This window comes from Merops nubicus, unplaced genomic scaffold (genome assembly GCF_000691845.1).
Source record: "Merops nubicus isolate BGI_N331 unplaced genomic scaffold, ASM69184v1 scaffold18450, whole genome shotgun sequence".
Lineage (NCBI taxonomy): Eukaryota > Metazoa > Chordata > Aves > Coraciiformes > Meropidae > Merops > Merops nubicus.
Window position 1 is genome coordinate 25,714 of NW_008583759.1, and position 12,156 is coordinate 37,869.

Genomic DNA, 12,156 nt, shown 5'->3' on the forward strand with positions numbered 1-12,156 from the left:
GTATCCATAGCAAATTAGTAGATCCTCTGCTGAGGCCTGTAGCTGGGGAGATCAAAAACCCTCAGGACTTTGAAAACTCATGAGCAACACCAGCTGTTCTGGTCGGGAACTCCTCACTGCATCTGTTAACTTTTATTTTGACAGCTGTCAGATATAGGAGAGGATCCAAGACACTCCTAACAGTTTGTCAGCTTCTCATGTGTGGCAGGGTGAAAAATGAGTTGTGGTTATAAAGGTTGATACTAGGATGACAACTGAGCTTATTTCAGCCCAGTGAAAAGCTGTAAACTTCTATACTACATTACTGAAGTTTTTAGTAGTGATCAAATCTGGAAGTGCCAGAGCTCTAGGGGGCAGTAAATACAATAAAACTAAGCCAAAACCCTGTTGTCCTAATTTCTAATTGCAGCATAACTAATTGCATTCCCCATGAAAAGGAAATCTCAGCTACATCTACAAAAACAGTGAGAGTTGGGACACCTTGTTGAAAATTTCAGGTGACATTAAGCATCAGCATGCCAGAGGTACAGCTGGGATACTGTGCCACTGTGGCCAGCCAGCCTGTCACCCAGCAGGACATTCTGTCCCCCAGGAAGGTAATGGGATTGTAGCTTTGTTAAGTCAGTCTGTTCGTAAGCCGCAAATACAATGATAAGTGAGATTTGATAATAGTCTGTACTGGAAGCTGAAACGTGCCAGGGACGGTTCTGGTATTTCCTGGGGCATGCTGTCCCTGCAGGCACAAAGGCTGCCTGGAGAGAGCTGTGCCTGGCCACGACTCTGAAACCAAAACTAGATGGGTCTGGCTAGAAAGGATGGAAGCTCCATGTAGAATCCACTGTCTGAGCTGTAGGAGAGTTCAGCAGAGTTGGAAATTGTCCTTTCTCTGTATAAATTCTGGAGAGGTTATGAGCAGAGATGAATAGCTTGCCTTTAAGTGAATCCTGTGTGGATGAAGCTGTCCTTAAAGCTGCATAAACATACCAAGGGCAATGTAAATCCTATGCTTGGCTTGGATGGATTTCTCATTTCTAACCATTTCACAACTCTCAAGTATGTTTGTGAAATGAGATGCTGTAGATGATGTATTCGGAACTTCATTGATAATTTAGGCAAGGCAGTTTGGCATTTTTATATTTTTCACCCTCACAGATGTAACTGATATTTTCCCAGGTGTTTGCAAGAACTGTTGCTTGTTCTTATCCTTAAATACTCTAGCCCTTCTGTCACTTCTGAACGGTATGCTTGCACTACTTGACTACTCTAGGATTACTTGCTGCCAGTTCAGTTGCTTTCACTAGTGTGTCTTCAGGAGTCTATCACTGATATGAGTTCAAAGCTCTTAGTTCAGTAAGTTTGAGTATCATACAGTAGGAAAACAAGATTTCTTCCTACAGGAGTTCAACGGATTTCTGCAAGGGATGGGTACAGTACAGGTCTTTGTACAGCATGCTAATAGTCTACAAAAAAAGTTAGATTATTTTTGATACAATTTCCTTCTGGGGGATCATTTGCCTAGCAAGGAAATAATCCTTCCTTCTTGCTAGCTGCAGCTTATGTTGATTTTTTTGTTGTTGTTGTTCTTCCTTCTCTGATAAGTCATGTGTGAAGATATTGAAACAAGTAAGTTTTGATGGCAGATTTAGTAGTTGTAGCAAGTGAGAGCAAATACATTAAGAAATACGACATTTGATGCAAAGCCTTGGTTTCCCATGTTTTACTGTATCTATTTTTAACATTTTGAGAAAGAGTCATTATATCTTATAATGTAGCAGCAAAACAGAATTTTTTTAATCAAGATATCTCTAAAACATAATTACCAAATTATAAACAACAGTTTGATCTTGTTAGGAAATTTGTAAGCATCTTAATTTAATTTTGTGAATACTCAGACTTATTTTGATCTTCCCCTGAAGTTCAAAATCAAACTGGATAGAGAAGCGTTCAATAATTTAGCATGCCGCTAATGGTGACAAATTTAAAGCTGTGTTCATAAATCCTCCTTCGGTGGACTTTTTTCCTGAATATTTGTGATCAGTATGCAATGCCATTAGTTTGAGGAGTTCTAATTTATATTAAAATAATTGTATTCCTTGATCACAGATACACTGAGTAGAGGTTTGTATTAGCAGTATTCCTTTGTGGACAGTAACTTACCTGACTGCAAGTAACTAGTGGCATAGGTAAAACCACAGTAACTTATAGAATCTAGAATACTTAAAATTCACCAATATGAAAAATGGTCAAATACTCTCAAATATGTTGGCTACTTGGTATTAGTCACAAATATATAAAGTGGAATTCAATATTTACTTTGTTAGTAGTAAACTTTCAATACTTCAATAGTTCTGAATGGAAATACCAACCAGTTGATCTTTTTTTCTGATTTAATAATATAACTTTACATTGGATATGTAAAGCACTGATATTAGTCCAAGTAACTTGAATAAAACTTTTTCACAGAGTAATACCCTCTGGAGTTATCCGTGACCAAGAATCAATATATCTGTAACGTAACATGATAGTCCTTAAATGGTATTCTGTCATTGTTCAATGGAAAAGAAGAGAATTTATAAAAATTTACTTTATTCAGCATAAAAATTCTTTTTTGAAAGTACCATATTCTTCCAGTACTTTTCTATTTTTTTAAAAGTCCTGCAAGGATTTATATTTTCTTATATTTAAAAAAACAAACAAACAAACAAAAACCGTCCAATGTATAACTAAAGTGTGCTGTAAAATCCTAACTGCTTTGGTAGGTCATATATTTTATTTTCTAAAAAAGCATAAGTAGATATGTTATGTGAAAGGAGTCATTTGATTATGTTATATAGATATGTGAAATCTTGGCCTTATGGAATCTGATAGGAAGCTTTTCATTATCTTAACCGAGACAGGAAGTTCATCCCAAATGCAAAAATGTGTAAATCAGCTTATTTTAATCTTCCGTTCACCGAAGAAGTCTTAGTTCCCATGAGAGAATAAGGGCAGTAGCAGTATAAACAGCAAGTACATTGATCCTTAGTTATTTCTTCAAAACTTACAGCTGCTGTCCGGTCCACCTCGCAGCGGCTACTCAGAATGAAACAAGCTTCTGCGTCATCCATTCTAGAAAAGGGAAGACAAGCCTGTTACATACCAACAAAATACTCATGTGGTCTTCTGTTTCACAGTTTATGGCCCTGCATGCTTACAGAAACAGAACACAGAGAAGTTTTCATCTGTCTGTTCTCATGCATTATCTGAATGTCAGCAGCAGTCACCTTGTGCACTAACTCACAGTGTACCAGTACTTCTTCACTAGGTTCTGGGAAACTTGCTTTCCCTGGTGCCAGTAAAAGCTGTGCCAAAGTAATAAAAGCAGAATGGCCTCAAATACACTTAATTTTCAAAATAAATATTTATCTGCCATGAGTATAAAAGGTGGCTAAACAACATCAGTCTGCATAGGGTGTAAGGGTATGATATATACAAGCTGTTATTATTGATAAGAATGAATGAGAGGAGGCACATAGCATAGACTTGTCTTGCCTAGTGATAGGAGAAAGATGGCTGGATGTACTGAGTAAAGTGTTTGGGATAAATAACAAACATTTCTGTGCATGTATGCATTAAATGAATTAACTATTTTCAATTCATGGTCTCTCTGAGAACTTCTAATGACTAATTGTCCTCTAGTACAACTGGTCATGTAATAAAAAGTGTGGTGGTGAAAGTGTGGAAAAAAACTGTCTGACTGAAGGTTTCCTCAATATTTACTTTTCCTCTCACCGTGATTTCCTTCTTCAGTGAATCCTATTTCACTTAATGGTAAATAGATGTAAAGGAAAAGGGACTTGGTTGACCTTCCTGGGAAGACAAGACTTTCTGGACAAAGAGAAACAGAATGATCAGAATATCTTTCTTCGGAAAGGGAAAAGTGAGACAGAAGCTGGGGAAAATGAACAGGTGAGTCACTGCTCATTACAGAAACTTCATTCTGGAGTCTGGAACAGGACCTAAGATTCCCACATCTTTGATTTCTCTGCTGCTAGAAAGCACCATTGGTAATTGTTAGTAATAGTCAGGCCATCGGGACCTTGGACTTCAACTGAGAGGCCATTCTTTTATGTACTATACAAACATAGAACAAAAAGACAGTCCTTGAATATAAGCTCTAAGTCACATGACAAAGGATAACAAAATCGTATGCAAACCTGAATGACAATACCTGAAAATAAAAATTACCATGCTAGAAAGTGGTCTTGCCAGATACCAGCGCAGAGAACTCACTGAGAGAAGATACTCTAGAGAGGATCCTAGATCAAAGAGATAGCATGGGTGGAATCACAATGGGACTTGTAGGATAATCTGTTGTATATGTGAAAGAGAACAGCAATATAGACTTATCAGAAGGTTACTCCTCAGTAAGAAGTGGGAGTTGTAGCTCAAGTGAGACTAAGTGTCACTCCTTGATTCAACAGGGAAGAGTAAGCCAGGGAAGTGCTGCAACAAGGCAAAGCAATGTACTACATAAACACTTCCAGAGTGTTCTGAAACAAGTGTTCAGGGAGTCGAGGCTATATTTGTCAAGAGCACAAATACAGTTTTATGTGGGTCAAAAATGAGAGTTTGTGTGAGAAAACACCTGCAAGATGCAGGCTTAGTCTACACAGGATGCTCTACAATATGATTCCAAGCTCACCATCCACAGTTGGACACTTTGTTTTGGTAGCAAAAAATTCAGACCTATTTACAACTGTCTGCATCTGAACTGAAGCTGATGAATAGATATCTATAATAAGATGTCAGATGGCTTGGACAACCTTTCAGTTTTTGACTACAGAAATAGTTATTAAAATTGTGTGTTTTGTGTGAGATCATTCAGCGAAAGTATAAAGAAGAGAGAAGGATAAAGTTAGGTCATTGTAGATTCCTCATAGGACCTTAGCAGTAGGAAACCAGGGGAAGCCTCAAAAGATTAAAGTACCTGAAAAGATAAAATCATTGCTACAAATGCAAATCAATATACCCAAAATAGTGATGCCATATGCAGCTTATGTGGAGAACAAGTGAGGACAAGAGGCCACTCCTCAGCAATGATCAGGAAGAAATCATTGGAGCTGTCTAAGTAGTCTGAGCAAAGCAAGGGGGCAGAACTGAGAAAACAAAGTATTAAAAAAGTTGTAAGGAATAAAATTCAGTGAAATTAGATAAGATTTTTATGAGAGCTGATGAGGTAATTGATATTAACAGTACATTTGGATGATTTTGTAAGGAAATGAGACCTTATGTGAGCATATTCATCTTTTTTTCCCCCCATGTTTTTTGTAACTTCTTGAATCACTTCAGCCACAGACAAGGATAATAATCTGAGAGTAACATTTATGCATGTCATGAGTGTAGACAACAGAAACACTAATACCGTCTCTGTTAAAAACATTTACTAGAATCCAGAGTAGCCTTATGAGAAAAGTGTTACAATTGTCCTAACAACTGGATTAACTTCGTCAATTACAGCATTTTTATGTGCTAGAAAACTGTATGACACACAAAAAAACAAACAAACAACAAAAAAAAAAAACCAAACAAAAAAAACCTAAACAGTAGTTCCACTGCTCGAGGATGAATTAAAGGGACTGTATATAAATGAAATTTTTGAAAGGAAAAAAAAAGTATAAGCTAAAGAAAAGAATGTACATGAAAAACATTAAGATTTTTTATCGTTCACTAAAGAATGTGGAAGGAGAGAGAAAAGCATGAGGTCTCAACAGAACGTAGGAGGAAGCTATAGGGGAAAGAAATCAAGCATGGTAGTGTTACTTTCTAGTGCTAGTCTGCAGGAGAGTGTTTTGATCGGTTACTATGTTGTTTCAAATGCTGAAGTAAACCTGGTGTTTCCAGTCATGCTGGTAAGTATCAGTGTGATACGTCAAGACAGAATTTGTTCTGGGTTTTCTGTTAAAGCTGGGCACATGGACACTGTTGAGAGAATACCAAAAATTTGCAACGTGAAGCTCTCAATGGTAGGAAGCAAGGACAAATATAATTTTTGTCAAGTCAGATTGTGTACTAAGGCATAAAAATTAAAATACAGTCTTTATTTGCTATTTATGCTGTCAGCCAACTTTTGGTGTTCCTTTTTGATGAGACCTTTATCATATTATTTTGACACTGCATTTCATGCATAATATATGTATAAATTTTGATAATGGCACACTTCTTGACTTTTATTTTTCTTCTGTTAGTGGTAACCATTACTTTATGTCTTAGAAGAAATTTACTGTGTCTTTATCTTCTCAGTACATTATGTTCTTATTAAAAAGAAATACATCAAATGTCGTAGGTACTAGGTTATATTTCCTATTAAATGTTCTATTAAATTCACACTATACTTCTTCCTCAAGAGAGGCTGAAAATTCTGACAGGTACATTCAATTACATGTTCCGCAGAAAAAAAGCACAGTTCCACAGTTGACTATCTCCAGCTTATTATAAGTGAAACTCAAGATTATCTTTAGGAAACAGCCTAATTTTTCTTTTCCTAATGGGTAGAACAAATGCCATCTAAATTCCCATAGGAACTCCTTCTTGAAATCAGCAAGAAAGCAAAAAAGGAACCTCTCTCTAAAAAAAAAAAAAAAAAAAGAAGTCCTAATTGCAGTTGGTTTTTCAGTGGCAGACATCTCAGAAGATATCACTGCTCATTAGACTTGTCACAGATTAGGTTCTTGGAAACAACTCCCCAGGGGTAAAGATGGCTGGCTGACACAAATACTCAGACAAGTATTGGCTTAATGTTAGATACCTATATTAGTTGTTTAACACATTCTTATGAAGAGCAACACAGAGAAGTTAAATCAGTTATTTGCTAAGAATCACCCGTCTCTCTTTTTGAGAGTTTAAAGAGACAATCCTCCTACATGAATTCCTCTGTGAATTCCATCACACCTTCAAGTGTTGTGCAATAGTGGGGAGGTTTTGAAGAACCATGTCTGACTGATGTGTTTTGATCAATGTCATCCACTATCAAGTGGCAGAGAGGATTTTTTGGAGGTAGTTGGAAGTATGTGGTAAGAGGAAGGCCCTGAAAGAAGAGTATATGGAGTAGAGCAGTTGTTTATGCTTCCAGGCTGAATTAGGAGGAAAACAAAAGTGTACAATGGGTTCAAAAGTTGATCGTTATTTTTTTTACTTTTTTTTCCCCTTCAGTTGGTCAGGAGAATTACTATTACACTTACTATCTTTGCTCAAGGAACAGGAACAAATTCTAGCATTGCTAGCAGTTTTGGATTTTACTATGCTGCTTTTTCAGAGGAAATCACAGACAGTTTGTTGCAATACTTTTAAAACCTGAGACAGAAAAGACAGTGAAGAAAAATTTGGTCAAATGAAAGAGCTTACAAATATTTGTTCCTTGAAAAATTTCAGATATAAAGAAAAGCAAATTATATCAAAGAGCCTTGCTTTCTATATACACATGCTTTTCTTCTAGCACAGCTTTTGTTGTTTGTCAAACTTATTTATCAAACAGTATGAGTGAAACAAAAGTGAAAAACAAATATTGGTCAATATTTGCCTACTTAGCTCTCAACAGGTCTTGATCTTTTAGTGCTGAGCCTTGCAGATAGATAACTCTTTGGGACCACATTGGGATTTGTAACACCCTTCGGACCTGAGCATCCATCTCAGTAGGACACAAAATAACAACATAATAGTCCTGTCAAAAACATAAGGGGGAATAGTCATGTTAATTTTTTTTTTTTAGTTACCATTTACAGTTCCTAGAGAATGAGTCAAGAGACTCAGGATGTCAAATTATTTTTCTGATAATTCTCAAATTTAATTGACAAAAATTATTTGAATACATGCATTTAAAAATACTTAATTCTTCAATAGAAATGGTTGGCTGGTTGTCAGCTGCTCACAAAAGGCTCCGGGGTCGCAACCAAAGTCCATTTAGAAACATTTTTGTTTCCATATGAGCATAATTTTTGTTAGAGACAACTTACATTTGTCATTCCAGCTGGAAAATGTAGGAAGGTTTCAACAATTCAAGTGCTTTGAATTTTTTTCCTCTACAAAATTTTTTTCCTCTACATTAATGGGCATATCCAAACTCTGTTTCCTGTACTACAGACAGTCCTCATTAGGAAAAGTAAGGTTGCTCTGAGGTATACATGTGCACATACAAAAAGGAGGGAGAAATGAAACATGAAAGGAAAGACTGAGAGCTCAGGACAGGCTTGTCACAGAATTCTTCCTTAGCACACCCAGACTTCTGCAGAAAGCTTCATCTATTGGATCCAGTGCACCATCTGTACCCTTCAGCTTCCTGTTTCAGCTGTGAAGGGGCTGTATCTAAGCTCTTTTAGGCTGCAGAAGTAGTATTAGGACTTTTCTTTTTTTGTCTCCAGTGGTATCACAGAGCCTGACTGATTCTTCAGGCTAGTTAAATAAATTTTGGATTTCAGTTTGGTTTTGCATCTATAAAGAACTGGATCTCTTTGTGCATTTGTTTATGCCTCTCATTAGCTCCTTATTTTGAGGAATATTTTGGATTTGAGATTTGTCAAATTGCTGCTTGGCAATTTGAGAATTGTTTATTTGTGCATTTTTTTGCACTAGTTAATGAAGCACTGTACCGCAGGTAACTTAGTAGAAGACAAAGAGAAGATTTAGTAAAAGACATGGACTGTAACAAAGCTAACAAAAAAGAATCCAAACTGCTATCTCATATAAATAAGCTTTTAAATGACTAAAACAAGTCATATGATATGTTTTCATTAGTTAGTGATTCTGTACACTAAGAAAATCTCTTATGTGTAATCTTTCAAGGTCTTTGCCCTTAGAAGTATGTCTATTTATTTCTTAATTTCAGCAACTGCAAAAGGATCTAATCTTCCTAATGCCATGGGGGCAAAAAAAAAAAAAAAAAGAAAGAAAAATGTAAAAACCAAAAGATGCCTTGACTTGTGAGGAGTTTTGGATCCAGTCTCAAAACAACAGGAAAAAATAATTTGAATAGTTTTCATTTCCTTTCTATTTTGGGGTAGAATATAAGGTACTTGCATGGAAATATCTGTTTCTAAAAGGACTGGTGTATTTCAACAAGACAGTAACTCTATTTTGTCTGCTTACTTCAATTTACAATTAATGTCTCCGTACTGTATCTCAGGCTTCTTACTGCAAATATAGATTCCCAATTCAGTCAGCTATTTCCAAGTTCAGCTTTACAAATGAAAGACCATTTCAGAAGGCTGTCTGCAAAAAATCAGTGGGTTTGAGTGTTTTATTTTTTTTCTCTTTTTCACTGTTAAGTACCTGCAATCTGGGGTGAGCATAGAATTCATTTAAGAAATCCATAAGTAAGTCAATCTTCAGAGAGCTAACACACAGCACGACATGTTTTTCTGTCTGAGCTCTGTGTCGACTGTAGTTACCACCGGACTTTTGTCTCTCCATCCACAAATATGCCAACTGTTCAAACTGCAAGAGATGTCAATTGTCAGTGAAATAGAGACAAGCAGAAGTGCAGTATGAGTGCATCGAGACTTAACAATGTTGCATCATTCATCTCATGCCTCTATGGAAAGCTGCCCTTAGCCCATAATGTCTTTTTCTTTGTAAGAAATTCTCCAGAAAGTCAGTGAGATGAGTAACAGGGTGACTGAAAAACAGCAGTAGAGCCAATCTCTACCGCAAACAAACAACAGGGGAACCCCATTAAAATATCGTGAGATTACAATACATCTCAAGATTTTAGAAAATTATTAAGGCTGTACCTTATTTCCTTTATGTATTTTATACCTCTGAGCTATCTTTCTTCAGTGCTGTGTGACATAAATGCTTCCCTCAAATGATAGGTTACATTTTTACACACTTCAGTGTATACTGTGAGTATAGATACTTGGATAGAAACATCATTCTACTTGGTTTGAGCAATAACTCTTCTCAGAGGTTTTATAATGTTCTATCTTGTTCTATAATCTATATACTCTCTGATCTGCCTTATAAATTTAGATACTACTTAAATACATAGCAGCTGTTAATACAGCAAATTTGCCTTTGCCAGCTCAACAAGACATGCAGGCTAACAGTAAATGTTGCACTACTGGTCAGAATCCACTAAAGAGGATACTGTAATGATCGATGCCACTCCACCAATCTGTAATAAAAGACAAACACCACTTCAAAACTTCTTGTAAGTAATACGCATTTAATACTGAGCTCAATTTAACTATGTATCTGTGTGATAGCTGCTTTTTCTTATCCACATTCAACTGATTGGGAGACTGAATCATGAATAATAATTCATTTAATATCATAGCAGGGCAAAAGCTCAGGAGACAACGCCTCCCACATTCTGTGCATGGAAAACTGTATGAACCACCGTTACTGCTCCAAAGCTATAAAATAAAGTAGCTAATAATAGGCAAATTTATGAGAAAGGGTAGTAGATTATAGGTTATTTACTGGTACTGCAGAGCTCTCATGTGTGAAGTATATATCAGAACTACCTGAAAGATGAAATTTTATTTCTTGGGTATTTCCAAATTTCTTAAAGCATATTTTAGTTTTCAATAGAATATATAGTTCACTGAATTTCTACTAAGTGGGAATATAATTGTGTTATTGCATATATCTGTGTATGCAGACACTAAATATTTAGATATAACTAAAATGTTCAAATAATGTCAAGAAAATTAATGCCAAAAACCTGATCTTCCAATCTCAGATGGTTTCTGTCACAGTGAGCTTTATTTCATTGTGAATGAAACAGAGTCTGGAAACTATGTCTGTGTGAGAAACTTTGGAGCTTCATGGTCTAGCAGCCATGAATCTATCTCACCTACTGTAAGCTTTGATAAGCACACACAATGTCTCCCCACACGCCCTTTTTGTGGCATAAGGTCTGGATGATCACCAAGTGTGGAACTGTTAACCTCTTGGCACGGCTTCTCATGTTATCTCAGGGTTTCTCTCATCTAGCCTCACCTAATAAGCTGAGGAATCTTCGGTACAAATTTAATGCAACTGACTGACTCCTTGAAATACTTGGATTTCCATAAATCAGCCTTTTCCTGTTAAAACTATTAGAAGTCCTAAACTGAAGTAGGCATCAAAAATTCCTAACTGTGCTGTTGGCTCTGTGTGTGTACCGATGTACACAGTTGTGAACCCAATTTGCTTGAGTTGCAGATTTAAGCTTTTTTTTCAAGTTAGCACTAAGTTGTAAGAGAGGAAGTAGAGAGAACCAGGATTAGAAACAGGGAGAGCCTGCAGAACAAATGCTATGCTCAGAAAGTGCTGGCTACTGTTGTTTTGTTTTTTTTAAATTCCTCTGTTAATAATAAACCCATATCTCAGGATGAAGGAAGGGCTCTGTGGTGCACAACAGGAACAGAAAGCTTTCATCAGCACTTGAAAACTGTTATTAGTGCTCTGTTTTCTAGCATAAATCTGGACAATAGAAGGACAGACAAAGGAAAAAGGAAGGAGAAAAAAATAAAACAGGAGATATATAAAACATTTTTTTCAGACATTATATATTCAGTAGTAATACTAACAATAAATTATATCAGTTATTCATATTTTGTTAGAAAACAATTCTAAAGAGAAGAAAAATGCACATTTACCTGTATGGGCAACACCACAAGAGCAACACAGATCATAATGACAACAAGCAGCTTTGAAGGCCATATCTTGGGTGTAACATCCCCAAAGCCCACAGTGGAAAATGTCACTATGCAGAAATAAAGGGAGTCAAAGAGAGTCAACCTGTTTCCTGCTCGTTCCAGATGCTGAATTCCACAAATACTATGTAGAAAAGAATGAATAAAGACATGAAAGATAAAAACTGTACTTAGGGTCAGTTCAAATTTGATGATTATATGTGCAGAGCACTATTTATTTTCAAAACTCATAAATTGCTTAGCAAAGACTTTTTTTTCCAAAGAAGAGTAAAAATTAGTATGAAACAAGAAGTGTGTTATTAATATAATTTTAAAATGTCATTTGTAATAAAAGAAACTCATTTTTTGATTATTTGAACATGACAGTCACAACTTTCTTGCTACATTTTGCTTAGTGGCTGTTGTGAGGGAGAGGTGGTATATAGAACATTGCGGATTGATGCAATTCCTTCCTAAACCAGAACAAAACAGATGGGATATA

General features: G+C 36.1%; 1 protein-coding gene across 1 annotated transcript in view; it reads right to left on the reverse strand.

The window, feature by feature from the left end:
• Positions 1-12,156, reverse strand: part of KCNT2 (potassium channel, subfamily T, member 2) — a gene marked incomplete at its 3' end in the record, with an annotated part of 110,137 nt that overhangs the window by 23,589 nt on the left and 74,392 nt on the right. The window contains exons 9-12 of the mRNA XM_008942165.1: positions 11,619-11,799; positions 9,304-9,468; positions 7,563-7,699; positions 3,045-3,108 (exon numbers count right to left, since the gene is read on the reverse strand). Of these exons, the coding sequence (XP_008940413.1) occupies positions 3,045-3,108; positions 7,563-7,699; positions 9,304-9,468; positions 11,619-11,799 (547 nt within the window). The remainder of the gene's footprint in view (positions 1-3,044; positions 3,109-7,562; positions 7,700-9,303; positions 9,469-11,618; positions 11,800-12,156) is intronic.